The sequence below is a fragment of the Misgurnus anguillicaudatus genome, chromosome 12 (assembly GCF_027580225.2).
Source record: "Misgurnus anguillicaudatus chromosome 12, ASM2758022v2, whole genome shotgun sequence".
Lineage (NCBI taxonomy): Eukaryota > Metazoa > Chordata > Actinopteri > Cypriniformes > Cobitidae > Misgurnus > Misgurnus anguillicaudatus.
The window spans coordinates 12,637,970-12,652,874 of record NC_073348.2 but is presented as its reverse complement, the minus strand read 5'-3'; the positions used below and the strand labels follow the sequence as shown (position 1 = coordinate 12,652,874).

The window sequence follows — 14,905 nt, the reverse complement described above, 5'->3', positions numbered from 1 at the left end:
ATACTTAGAAGGGAGAGGTTATTATGTAAGTATAGGTGGCCATAAATCTGAGTGGACATCCATGACATGCGGAGTCCCGCAAGGCTCAATTCTAGCGCCACTCCTGTTCAACCTGTATATGCTCCCACTAAGCCAAATAATGAGAGAGAACAAAATTGCCTATCACAGTTATGCAGACGACACCCAGATCTACTTAGCTCTATCCCCTAATGATTACAGCCCCATTGACTCCCTGTGCAAATGCATTGATGAAGTTAACAGTTGGATGTGCCAAAACTTTCTTCAGTTAAACAAAGAGAAAACTGAAGTCATTGCGTTTGGAAACAAAAATGAAGTTCTCAAGGTGAATGCATACCTTGACGCTAGGGGTCAAACAACTAAAAATCAAGTCAGGAATCTTGGTGTGATTCTGGAGTCTGACCTTAGTTTCAGTAGTCATGTCAAAGCAATAACTAAATCAGCATACTATCATCTCAAAAATATCGCAAGAATTAGATGCTTTGTTTCCAGACAAGACTTAGAGAAACTTGTGCATGCTTTCATCACCAGCAGGGTGGATTATTGTAATGGCCTCCTCACTGGCCTTCCCAAAAAGACCATTAGACAGCTCCAGCTCATTCAGAACGCTGCTGCCAGGATTCTGAGCAGAACCAGAAAATATGAACATATCACACCGGTCCTCAGGTCTCTACACTGGCTACCAGTTACATTTAGGATTGATTTTAAAGTATTATTAATGGTATATAAATCACTCAGTGGACTAGGACCTCAATACATTGCTGATATGCTCATTGAATATAAACCCATCAGATCACTCAGATCATTAGGATCACATCAGCTAGAAATACCAAGGGTTCACTCAAAGCAAGGAGAGTCAGCTTTTAGCTATTATGCCAGTCGCAGCTGGAACCAGCTTCCAGAAGAGATCAGATGTGCTCCAACAGTAGCCACATTCAAATCCAGACTCAAAACACATCTGTTTAGCTATGCATTTACTGAATGAGCACTATGCTGCGTCCAAACTGATTGCACTATATTATATATGCACTATTTTAATTATTTTCTATTTCTCTTGTTTTTATTCTTATTTTTAACTGTTTTATACTTTTATTCCTGTTTTATTCTTTTTCACACATTTAAACAGTTTTTATTAAAATCACATTTATTTTCTTTTAATTGATATTTTAAATTCATGTATCTTTGATTTTTGTTTTCTCATTTCTATGTAAAGCACTTTGAATGACCTTTGTGTATGAAATGTGCTATACAAATAAACTTGCCTTGCCTTGCCTTGCCTTGCCTTGCCTTGTTTTTAAAAGTGCAGTGTGTAATTTTTATCTACATATACCGAGGGTCCCCTTACATGGAAGTCACCATTTTCTGCCACCATGTTTCTACAGAAACCCTTAATGGACAAACTTTTTTTTGTTGTCTCCCATGACATGTTTGTCCGGTGGCGGCTACCGTAGCTTCTCTATGTGATTAAAAAACGAGGGGTAATCAGTGGACTGAGCCATTGGTTGCAATTCACCAGCACCTCACCACTAGATGCCGCTAAAATTTACACACTGCACCTTTTAGACAGACTTTTTGGGTGTGCTAACTGAACTGAACACAGTGCAATGTTTCATTAGGCATTAAGAGTATATGAAAAAAATCACGTTCCATTTTATATGCATAGAATTTACACTCCTCAGTAGAGAGGACCTGGTTCCACTAATGATTTCGGACGTGTTGATTGATAGCATATAGATCCAATATGAAACAGGTTGCAGGTGGAGTACAGGAAGAGGCGGGGTTTAAGGTTTGGTGTGCAAGTTGTATAGACTTATCAGCTCTGCTTAAATGGAGAGAGTCACAGGTATCTCCCCAGAGGGATGAAGCTTTACAGCCAAACAAAGCTCGTCTGGGAGTCGGATGATTCTGATTGGCTGTCACAGATAGATCATAAATTCATCTGAGGTGATAGTCTGGGTGCCAGCCGATCTTAGCCCCGCCCACAAGAATTTGAAAACGGGAAGATCGGTCTGGGGTTTCTCCGTTGAGGAGCTACTATGCTAAGACAAATGCTGGTCGAACCAATCAAATTGTCAGGGCGGGATTTATACGATGATGGACAGATAATCAACAGTAACGTAATGAACCACGTCACCAAACGAGCGCGTGTGTTGAATGGCTGCCGCTGTAGAGTTCAGATGTGTGGATTCTGACATTGAGTCTGTTCTAAAAGATATCGACAGAGCATTGATTTTAAAAGAGGAACAGAGAAACGCGAGCAGGGCATTTGTTGATGTTTTTGCCGTCCTTCCTATTCGGCAAAAGTTGGTCGCAACTGAAATGGCTAACGTTATCACGGCGATGCAACTCAGCGTGCACGACGAGATGGATATAATTAGCGGTCGTTGCCAGCTTCTTTTCGGAAGCCCGGAATCATGGTTGCTGAATAAGTGGAGGGACATGCTAGGCTCCAATATTTTCAAGCCAACGTAATGGGTATTGTCGTGGATGAAGTTCACCTAACGTACAAATGGTAAGAGATAGTCTTACTCTATGACTTAGTAAAAACTTCATGTTGTGATATAAATGAAATGTTGTAAACATAATAGGTGTTGATGTACATTCGCTAACTCAGTATAATCACAATGTTGTGTCATTGTAGCATTGTAGCGTTGTGTCAATAACTAGCAGTTCGGTCAGGCTGCAAATACGTAATTTCAACATACATCACACACTCCGTTGCTCTGATTGGTCGTAGGTCTATCCAATTGAGTGCAGAGGCATTTTTCGGTTGAGACACGCCTCATAATTATAGCTCAATGGAGCGGTATCAGACTCAAATTCTGACTAGAATTGAGTATGGCAACGTCAGGCTACTGAGGTGAGGGAAATTTGAGTGAAATTGGTAAGGGTGTGCTGCTTTGTTTATGTTTTGTATCCCATCAGTCACTAGCTCTTCCATCGCTTTGAGTAACGAATACTGACTATTGCTTCCTGCTGGTAATGTAAGTTATCAGACGTGCTATTTGGCCACTGTCAGTATAATGTGTCAGGGCAACTTTGGACCCAACACCAGCCAATGTGAGCCAACAGTCTGCGCTGCTGTACTTAGTTGGAAACGGTTTGGTGTGTTCCTACCTTAAAGTCGCAATGAACTGGAAGTAGCAATTTATTAGTCTTATTATCCCATGGTGAAGTATATCTGAGTGAAACAGCTTTTGAAATGAGGAAAAAAACGGTACGGCGGGATTTGAAATTGTCCTTCAAGAATTGATTGGATCGTTGGAAGTTGGGTCAAGTTGCAATTTGCTAATCATTGCGATCTTCTCCCAGCCCCACCCTTGCACCAGTCCCCATGACTGGAAGTAAAAATAGATAGTTTGAAGAGTGATTAGCATTTTTTATTAAATATTATGAGGGCACATTCATTTTAACAAAATAATTAAGCTTACAAAATACCACAATATCCCCCCAAAATATTTAGTTTTAGGCTTACATACTACATTCCCTACATACTGCATATTGCAAAAAAAAGTGGTAGTTTGGTACATACCCTGATGTACCAAATATAAAACAGTGGGTTATTATAGTATTATTAATAATAAAAAGTTTAAATTAAAACATCCCTGCAGCTCAATAGGTAAAGCATTGTCACTTCAGATAAAGGTGTCTGTCAAATGCATTAATGTGAATTAATAGTCAGTATATAATGTAAATTGACTTTGTCAGATTTTACAGCAGTCTCCCTGCCAGCAACATCTTAGTACTGTACTATGAAATCCTTATTTCAGCTGTTCATCTCTACAGATCGTGAAACATCATTGGCTCATTCAAGTGTATCACACATGGCCCAGTGTTGTGGCTGGATGTTCTCTTATTCAATCCAAAATCCACACACACACAAACACACTCTGCTGACAGATTAAACAGTGATGCATTGGATTCACTTAAGACTTATATGTCATATAGCATGTGTGTGTGCGTGTGTGTGTGTGTGTGTGTGAATGGTTATCTCTAGAGTGTGCTCGTGTTGAGAGGAGATAAAAACATTACCAGCTCAGCCTCCATTGTTTACCAGCCCTTCTTTATCTCTCAGACACATTCAACTATTGGCACCGCATGTATAGCGAGAGAAAATGTGTGATTTTTGAGAGAAATGCCTTTCTAAAGTTAGCCGACTAACGCAGGCCTTCTGTTGTTACAGGCGCTGTGGTTACAGCAAAGCCAAGCAGGATCCAGATGAAGAGAAAATGCATTTTCACAATGGTCACAGTAAGTCTCAGAGACAGACACACAGACGGACACATTCAGGTTCACCCAGAGTTCAATTGGCTTGTGTCAGATTATCATAAGCCTCAGGCAAAGTGACGTCAGGCCATGAATGTTTTTACAGTAACTGTCAGGATTCACTCTGCAAACTGTATCAGAATATTTAAAAGCAAATCTGTTGTCCAATCTGGGAAGTTCTTTTATTTAGAACTATAATCATACTGTATGTGCAACCTTTGTGTCATCCTGTTTATTAATCATTCGGCTAGAAACCCACCAACCATGTACCCAATAATAGAGTGACATACAGAAGCGTGGTGGATTTTGAGAGTTATGAGTTATGCTATTATGCATTGCAAAAGCAATCTGTCAGTGTTGTTAAGAAGTACAAACAGAGTCTCGAGAGAGAACCACAAGAAACATCTCTTGGCACCGCATACATCTTCTTACATTGCATCACATAAGATAACCCTACAAGTGCTGCGAAGTGACAGGAAGCAACAATTTTTCATTTCTGTCTTCCGTCCTGTGTTCTTTCTTCGCAGTCAAATTCCCAGCGGTACGAACGTATATTGATCCCCACACCTACGAAGATCCAAGCCAGGCTGTCCATGAATTCGCCAAGGAGATTGATGTCTCCTGTATCACCATCGAGAGGGTTATTGGAGCCGGTGAGTGAATTGCGCACAAGTAAAACAAAACAGGTCTCAGGAGGGTTACATGCTCCCTGCCCGAAAGGAAAATGTGATGGAGTGTCTTGGGGTTTTTTTCACACTGAACTACATTCTGATTTGTTTTTGCATTTAGACATTCTGGTCAATTCATTTGTAAAATATTCTTGTTTTTGTGTTGAATGGCATATCATACAATAACTACACATGCTATAGTAATGTCTTAAGCCTGGGTCGTAACCATTAGGGTTTCCAGACAATACCTGAGTATGTAAAAAACACTGTACTATACAATATATTACCATGTAATTCTATCAAATATGCTTAAGAAACTTCATTGCAGGACAAATATTTTCATACGCTAATGTCAAATAAATTTATTTTGGTTGTATTCTGTTTAAAATGCTGCCCTGAAACTGCTGCACTATAAACACTAGAGTGACCCGCAAGAGTTTATTCATTCAGTAGGAAGCAGGTTCATACCTCAGTAGCTTTGCACTTTGGGAAATCTGCCCGAACAAAATGAGGCGTTTCATTGTCTGGCTTCTTCCTGCCGCGGGTCATTGATGGCTCTGCCTCCCGTTCGCAGGCGAGTTCGGTGAGGTGTGCAGCGGTCTGCTGCGGCTGCCGGGGAAGAGAGAGATCCCAGTGGCCATTAAAACTCTGAAAGCTGGTTACACAGAGAAACAGAGGAGGGACTTTTTGGGCGAGGCCAGTATCATGGGCCAGTTTGATCATCCCAATATAATTCACCTGAAGGGAGTGGTCACCAAGAGTAAGTGCACCCATGTGATGATAATTATTTAAAGTTTGGTGATAAGCAATATTTGCATGTCACCTTGTCTTTACCAATATGATTGAAAGGTTAAACACTATTTTTCATAAGATCAGCTCATAGAAAAACTTCAAATCTGAGGGATAAAACAGATTTACACCAGCATATGTTGATCTAGCGGGTCACCAAGCCTGACTTAATAATTACCTTAATCTCTGAAATGGTTTGGCTAGTTTTTTAGCCTGACCAGATGATGAGTGCCCAGAATCATTCTACAGTGATTTAAGTGGGTAGCTAAGAATAATACATCACATTAGCTTAGTTGTTTTTAATGTAACAAACTTTTAAAAATCATAGAAATGTATTGGGCAATAGTTGTGGAAACTCTGTGGGTTACATAACAAAGGTCTTAAAGCTAAAATAATTTTTCTATTTGCTTCAAGGTAAACCTGTGATGATAATAACAGAATATATGGAGAATGGATCCCTTGACACCTTTTTAAAGGTAAACTTTCCCCATTTAAAAGTACTATCATTACAATAACTGTTTCAACACATTATTCATTATTTTATCTAAGCTAGTAGTCATGCTTAGATTTCCAAATCAGGCTCACATTTGTGGATATAATATGTTTTTGCCATTCTAACAGAAGAACGATGGGCAGTTCACAGTCATCCAGTTGGTTGGCATGCTGCGTGGCATCGCTTCGGGCATGCGCTACCTTTCTGAGATGGGATACGTGCATCGTGACCTAGCTGCCCGCAACATCCTGGTCAACAGCAACCTGGTGTGCAAGGTGTCTGACTTTGGCTTGTCGAGAGTGCTGGAGGACGACCCGGAGGCGGCCTACACCACAAGAGTATGTGCTTCACAGCGGATACGCTGAGTCACGCTAACTACCTAACTTTTTCCCTCACGTCTATTAGCTTCCTCTCAGCAGGCCTATGTTTATACTTTGTATTCAAACTCCAAAAGCTTTCTCCCGTTCAATACTATTGCTATCCTGATCTGTGGTAATTCTATGAGGTATTGAGCCTGGAAGTCTCTTAAAAAAACTAAAATGAAAACGCATCTTAGTGCTTACACTGCAAAAAATGATTTTCAGGAAAAAAAATCTTAGTATTTTTGTCTTGTTTTCAGTAAAAAAAAAAAGATTTTTAAATTAAGATGCTTTTTTCTTGATAAGCAAAACGACCCAATAAAATAAGTCTAGTTTTTAGACCAAACATATCAAATTTATGTGATTTTGTGCATAAAACAAGCAAAAAAAAAAATTTTTTATGCACAAAATCACTTAAATTTGATATTTTTGGACTAAAAACTAGACTTATTTTCTTGGGTCGTTTTCGCTAATCAAGAAAAAGCTTAATTTCTTAATTTAAGAATTTTTTGATATTTTTACTGAAAACAAGACAAAAATATTAAGAAAATGTTTTCTTGAAAATCATTTTTTGCAGTGTACTGTGGGTTTACACCAGATGCAAGTTCAACAATGTGCACGAGTAGATTAGTCAATGCAAAGACGCGATCAGACGCGTCCTCGCGTGGGGCGATGCGGATGATGCAAAACATGCACTATTCGCCTCAAACGCGTCTTCGGCCAAGTTGAAAATATTCAACTAGAGCGAAAAATTTGCATGACACAAAGTTAAATCCCACGAGTAATCTAGAGCAAGCAACACTATGCGATTGCACGCTTTGCGTTTGGTGTAAACCCACAGTAAGGCTTATTAATGCTTTTTTGCCAAATTAGGTTACACTTTATTTTTATAGTCCTTTATAGACAACTTTGCAATGACTCTTATTAGAGCCTATAGGTAGGGTTAGGGAAGGGGTTAGGGTTAGTTGAGTAAAGGTCAATTTATACTTCTGTGTCAAAGTCAAAAAAATCACATTTCCTCATAAGCATTTCCACTAGCAATGGTAAAACTAAGATGGACCAAGTTGAGAAGTGATATTTGCCTTTATACTGTAACATGCCCATAAACAATACCTACTAGTGATCTGCATGTGAAATTGCACAATGACACAAAGAATGTACGTTTAATCTACAGCATAGAGGCTACAGCATAGGTCAGACGCAAAAGTATAAATCGCATAAGTTGACATGTAGTTGCAAAGTTACTTATAGTCAGAAGACTATCTGTTGAGCAGACAGATTACTAATATGCTAATGTCTGATAGCTGACTTCTAGTTGACTGTTTGTAAAATTATAGTTGCAAAACCAGTTATAGTTAGCAAAATGTCCAATGTGGACTAGCAAAATAGTGTTACCCAAATTTTTATTCTGTCAATCTGTTTATTGGTTTAGCTGAGATCTTAAAGTCCTGCAGTTCAGGGGCAATTCACTGGAAATGATTTGTGTAACCGATGGTTGTCTGCATTATTTTACCAACCGACTTACTAAATAACGCAAATCCCAAATATTTGTGCTAAATGCAATTTCCATGGTGAAAGTTCCTTATCTTGTAGACCAGTTCTGAGTTATTATTATTTTATGAAAATATAAACAACATTTCTGTCAAAATTCTCCTCAGCTGTCCGCTTTCTTTGGTAATAGGGTGACAGTATTTGTGGCCAGTAAATAGTGTTGACTTTTGAGAATATTTTTGAGACACTTTTGAAACTATGATAAGCACAATTTACAGAGAAATTATGGTTTAGTTGAATCTTGGGTTGTTGATGAGAAAGACAAAACATAATAAAAGTTGTATTCATTTTAAAAATAAAAGTTATTTATCATTGTCATGTTGCAATTTGTTGCCTCAGGGTCAGTACAAATTTTGTCATGGCAATGAAAATCTTTTTAGCCCTGTACATTAAGCTGAATAATTCTGGATTAAAAGCAGATAATTAGAGGTTTGGTCGTAATTAGCATAGCATTTATTTCTTAGTTTAGCATGTCAAAGGAGAACTTAAAAGATTGTTTTATAAGTTTGTGTGAGTGTGTAGATGTGTGTGAACTGTCAACAGAGTAAATGAAGACATCTGATGCATGAAACGCACTGTCAGAGAGAGAAAGCACCAAAGATAGGATAGTCAGTCAGCGATTAGCATGAGCCATCCACAGACCGCATGCTTTGTGTGGGTGTTTTCACAGCCTAACACCATTCTTTCCCAGCTATAATCACCTGTTAAGATGTTTCGACATAATTTGTTACTGATCTGAGAAATGAAATACAGTCTGCTGTTTGTCTTGTAGGGTGGGAAGATTCCAATCCGGTGGACGGCGCCTGAAGCCATTGCCTACAGAAAATTCACCTCAGCAAGTGATGTATGGAGCTATGGCATTGTCATGTGGGAAGTGATGTCGTATGGCGAGCGGCCATACTGGGAGATGAGCAATCAAGATGTAAGTTGAAATGACACTTTTGTGTAAATAATATCTCTGTCCTTACTCCAACAGTTCGGTACCTTTATAAACAGTAAACTTGGATTCAAGTTTTAAAATGTTACACTTTGCTGAATGAACCATGTAAGACGTGTGCTATTAAAAAAATCCAAAAATCCTGGTTACACTAGTTTGTAGGTACATATTATAATATTGTGTTACATACTGTATGAATCATCCAATATTACCACACACAAACACAAAATGACTGTATATATTACATTTTTTAGGAAATGGTATGCATTCATTACATTCATACAGGAATTTGACTTTGAAGTCTTTTAACCCTAGACCACAATAACACTACACCACAATAATTGCCTCATGTGGCCATTTTAGAAGCTGGCATGTGATATCAGATTTGCTGTAGGAGAGACGAGAGTGAGAGATTGCTGATGTTTATATATAGAGTATGGATGAACCCGGGCACTGAATTGTCAGTGGATTTTATCAGCGACGATGACGTTTGTGCAAAAGTTCTTGCACTGCAGTACATTCACTGCTGGTCAAGTGAAAGATCACATACAAACAGCAGAACGTAATAGATATTTAGGTTCAGGGTTCCCACGGGTCCTTGAAATCCTTGAAAGTTTGTGAATCTGAGGGGGGGGGTTTCAAGGCCCTGGGAAGTTTTTGAAAAATCCATACATAGATACAGGTCATTAAAAGTGGTTGAATCTATTTTATGCAAGATGTTTTCTGGAAAAAAATCCATATAATTCTTTGTGTAGTGTAGGATAATATCATGAAAATTCTAGACTTTTTAAGCACACGTGCTAAACTGTTCGCTTTAAATGCTTATATCTTCTGTATGCAAATGTTGATTCATACCAAAATGCTTTTTTGCATAGTTGAGTTGACACATGAAAATGTCTCGGGTTACATGTGTAACTGTTGTTCCCTGAGAAGGGAACGAGACGCTGCGTATCCCTTACCATACTTACTGCGTCCCCTGTTTAGCAATATTGCATATGCGATATACTTTCTGACTCCATTGTCACCCTGTCTTTGTCGTTAAGCCTCACCATTGGTTGAATTTGATATACACATTCAGACGCACTTACCCCTGGAGGCGTCCCCAAAGTGTCACCGCAGTGACGCAGCACGAGTTCCCTCAAAAGGGAACTGTAACAATGTATCTTATATTTAACCTTGCTGTCATTTGAAATGTGTACCCACATTTAGTCCTTGAATTTGAGGGTATTGGCCCTGGACAGTCCTTGAAAGGTCCTTGAATTTGAAGTTAACTAAGGTGTGGGAACCCTGTAGGTTAAAAAGTTTCAGGTTTTAATGAAAGTTTGAAGTTTTTGTCTTTTGTAAGACATTAGTAGCTTTCATCAGCCATTGCTTCTCTGTTTCTTCTAAAAATAGACATGATCTCATTAGGTCTAATTCTATATTTTCTGTAAACATCATGTCTTTGACACATATTTTCCTGTTTATCTTAAGTATGTTAAATATTTATAATTATTTGTTTAGCAGATGCTTTAATCTAAAATGGATTTCAAATGAGGGAGCATTTAATGCTTTACTTATGAGCCAACAATAAACACAGTCTGGAAAACAACACTGATAACAAAAAAGGTGATGTGTGAGATGTCTGCTGTTGCTTTAGTTGCCAAACGGGTGAAAAACTCACATTGAAATACACAATGTTCTTTTTCAGAAACCAGAATTGTGAGTGGTCTATTTAAACTTAGACCAGTAAATTGTCACTCAGAAGATTTGGCAAGATTTGAACTGGCAGACATTTGGGAAATGTAAAAATCTAATTATTGTTAGATTACAGGTTTGTTTATTTGGTTTTCGATATTTAGACTTACAGATTTAGAAAAATCCAAGAGCAGGATTAACAGTTGCCTCTGTGTCTCTTGTTATGCAGATGTACATGTCATATTTCAGATCATGAGATGACGAGTATATTTGTAGGCAGGGATAAAACACAAGGCGATGCTTAAGTTTTCTGAGCGTGTCCCAGAAGGAGGTGCATTTTCCAGTCATGGTTTTATCAAGCATGCCTGGCCTTTCTTCCTCCTTTACAGTTTACCAGTGATGGCTTCATCTGCTCCTCACACGCCGCTCTCTGCTCCATCATTAATCTGTTTCACACACACTTGGGAAGAGAAAGTTATTTGATGTTTTATTTAACAGAAACTTCCCCTCAGATCTCAGCTGCCTCTGCTAGACACACACACTTTCTCTCTCTCTCTCTCTTTCTGTCTGTCTATTTCTCTCCCTCTTCTCTCTGTGAGTCTGTACCGCAAGGGATTGCTTTTGAGCTGCACTTGTTATATTGTTGCTTTTTTATTTTATTTTAGCTTCAAGGAGAGTCTCTGTTGATTCAAGTCTGGTTTATCAAAAATCTAAACAAAAATGGTGAACTTATCTAATAAACCTCTCAGATCAACCCTGTTAGATAAATTAATTACTAATGTACCACTTTTTATAGTCAAATACAAACATTAACATCAATTAATGTTAACAACTAACTTATTTTATGATCAGCACATATAGTGGTAATGTTTGTGCAAGAGCCTATGCTCTTTTTTAATCAAAAAGGATGGGTGATAGATCAAAAGATGAGCAAAATCATCTCAGGTTACATATAAAGAGTTTAGATGCAAATGCCACCTCCGTCAATAATGAGATAATGATATTGAGTGAATGTTCTTCAATTCCTGCCTCAGATCAAATGTTGCTTTGCTGGAAGAAAAAAAAACAAAATTAGAATGCACGGAAGAAGAATTGGATGAATGGTGGTGCGCGTACATCACAGTACAATAATATTTTACTCTTTCCCTGCTAGTGTTTTTTTTTTTTTTAAGTTAACAGCCAACGGCAACCAAATATTATGAATTTCATAAATATTTAATTAAAGACTTTTGTTATATATCAGATAAAGAGTGATGATCAAAACATACACAGTTTTTACTGTTTGGCCTTAGTGGATGATTCAATGTTTTATAAGTTGGGTAAGAGCGCCACCTAGTGGATAATAGCGGAAATATGGATTGCCTTAAAAACTCATCATTGGCAGGGAAAGAGTTAAATAAGGTTAACCAAATAAATAACATATTGGCATTTTTTTTGCCTTTTACCTTTATTAAGAATGAACAGTGAAGAGTGGCTGAAGATGCTTTTAAAGTGGATATTGTTGCATGCACTTAGAGGGTTTTGCAGCGAAATGCTGTCACATTTGTTAAATACCAATGAAATAACTAGAGTGACTTTTGTGAAAATAAGGCATTTCAATAACTGACTAACCACTTTTCATTGCCATTAAAGGAAAATTACTGAATCTAAACATAAGAGCCGTTTCATAAGAGTACAGATGCAAAACCCTCTAGGTTAGAAAAATGTTTATTGTGACCTTAGCAATGACAGGTCTTCTATGCTGAAATAGCTGGCTGGAGGCATGCCAAATATAACCAGAGAGTGTGTTGACTTTGTCAAAAGGCAGTAATATTTGTTCTTATTTCAGGTGATAAAGGCAGTAGAAGAGAATTACAGACTGCCAGGTCCCATGGACTGCCCAACTGCCCTTTATCATCTCATGATGGACTGCTGGCAGAAAGACAGGAACAGCCGACCCAAATTTGAGGAAATCGTCAGTTTATTGGACAAACTTATCCGCAATCCCAGTAGCCTGAAGAGTCTCGTTAACCCATCAAACAGGTAGACCACCAGTCTTTAATCTTCACTATAGCCACCTGCTGGCCCCTTAGTTCCTGTACTAATTTATAGAAACAAGTACTGGGGCCATTTTCAGAGAACTAAATGTTCCCAAGTACAATTTTTCAGGTTGCATTCGCACCGCCAGGCGGAACTCTGCAGTGATGTATCATTCATTATCCCGATGGCCGATCGGAGATCAGAACGAATGGCCGCATCATTCAAACAGTGATGAGCCCAACAGAAAGCATTCAGAGAGCAATCTGTCCCAAACAATGGGCAGTGGTAGCCTAGTGCAGTGGTTCTGTTCAAACCAACAGCAATACATACTTTAATATGTTTTGTTTAATAAAATTATACATTTTAGAATGTTTTGATATACATTTTCTTTTGGGGGGCAGCGAAGGGATGCACCATACCCGAGGGGGGTATGTGATTAGGCATCCTGCCCGTGGCGCGAATGGCGCGAAACGCGTCGACCACGCGAATTGAACGTTGCCGCGGGAAACGCGTGAGTTGAAAAATCTGAACTTCTTCGGATTTCCGCGCCGTGTTAACCAATCAGACCTTGCTGTAGTAGTGACGTGATTACAGGAAGCGAGCAGAGTGGCGGGGTCTCAGCGGAGGCGAAGAAGCCCCTCCTATGAAGCGAAATTTCCACGTGAATGTCTCGAATGACCAGAATTTCACACACGTATGAAGCGAGCAAACTCAAATGTTCAAGTGTCCAATTACACCCGAATAGTGCGTTTTTGTCGCCTCTATCGCAGCTGGTGGAAATGCACCATAAGAGTTGCGAGTTTGAGTCTCACGGCTGGCAGGTTGCGACTTATTTATTACGTTTGTGGACCTAATAAAGTTCACATGGAATTTTATTTTAAATGCCTGGCATTGATAAGCAAGAGCCCATCTGTATTTATGATTGGCATGCAATAAAGTTATGAAGTGCCATTATGAACGCATGTTGTGATTGCCCACAAATGATTATATTTAATAACTTCCTGAAATAGTGCTCGGATATCAGATAGGTTCAGTCACATGATCAGAGCTGTGTTGTTGTTGTTGTTGTTGTGTGTTTAGACATAAACATTGTGCAATATATAAAGGGGGGCTTGTAGTGTTATATACAGTGGTTTAAGTCAAAAACGTATTTTTAAAAACAATATATTTTTATATTTATATTTGAACATTATGTAATTTTGATAATTATGTATTCATAAGTTATCATAAAGTAAGCTCTCTGTATTTAATGCATCTCTCACTTGTCTCTCTTTACTTGTTTCTCTGTTCTCCCTCTCTCTATTATATGTTAATTATGTTGTTATTTATGGCATATGATTGGAAATGATGTCACATTTGTAAAATGGTGATAACGGAGGGTTAACCACCCCAGTACACGGTTGTCATATGAAATCAAAATTTAATGACACTTGTAACAAATAAGCAGTCACGTTTTATGATTTAATGCTAAGTTGAACTGAAGTGACAGCGTGCAAATGACTTCCAATTACGGTGATTATACGGTATCAAATGCATTTGCTGTATGTGAAGTGCTCTGTAGTCTTACATGTTGAAATCATTTATTATCTGTAATTGTGTTATGCAATTATGTGCAGGTTTAATATGAAATTGATTTAGAATCTGGCAAGCTTACGGTAGCTGTGGTATAGCACTGTAATTTTCTTTTCTGGTCTTTGCGTGATCATATTTAAAACTTTAGCCGAATTATTACTGAATATATGAATATTTTAGTGATAATAAGATTTATTGGTCATGGTTATGAAAGCAGAATTATGAAATAGACTAAATAGGAATTTAAGTTTCAAATATGAAACAAAGAATGACTGTACTATTTTGTCATACAGTATGACACTAGTGAACATTTTTATTTTTGTACAATTTTTAAGTTGAACTTTTTTATTAGAAATTAAATTATTAACACAGTAGTTTGAGTGAAAAGTTGAAAGAATTTCAGAATTGTCTGGCATTTGGTACACTACCCCGAAGTTTGGCGTGCTTCAATGGAAACAGGGAAATCTGACCCTTTTTGTACAAAGTAACTGGCCATTGTCTCACATTTGATTAGTGACCTAATGTAAAACATATTTCAAATTTTGTAACTTTATTT

General features: G+C 38.1%; 1 protein-coding gene across 2 annotated transcripts in view; it reads left to right on the top strand.

Annotated features, from left to right (window-relative positions):
* LOC129447561 (ephrin type-A receptor 5) overlaps positions 1-14,905 on the top strand; it is an 89,271-nt gene that overhangs the window by 71,675 nt on the left and 2,691 nt on the right. For both annotated transcript variants that reach the window (XM_055209321.2, XM_055209320.2), the window contains exons 9-15: positions 4,202-4,269; positions 4,812-4,937; positions 5,527-5,712; positions 6,156-6,217; positions 6,363-6,572; positions 8,917-9,066; positions 12,587-12,780. In XM_055209321.2, coding sequence (XP_055065296.1) covers positions 4,202-4,269; positions 4,812-4,937; positions 5,527-5,712; positions 6,156-6,217; positions 6,363-6,572; positions 8,917-9,066; positions 12,587-12,780 — 996 coding nt within the window. The remainder of the gene's footprint in view (positions 1-4,201; positions 4,270-4,811; positions 4,938-5,526; positions 5,713-6,155; positions 6,218-6,362; positions 6,573-8,916; positions 9,067-12,586; positions 12,781-14,905) is intronic.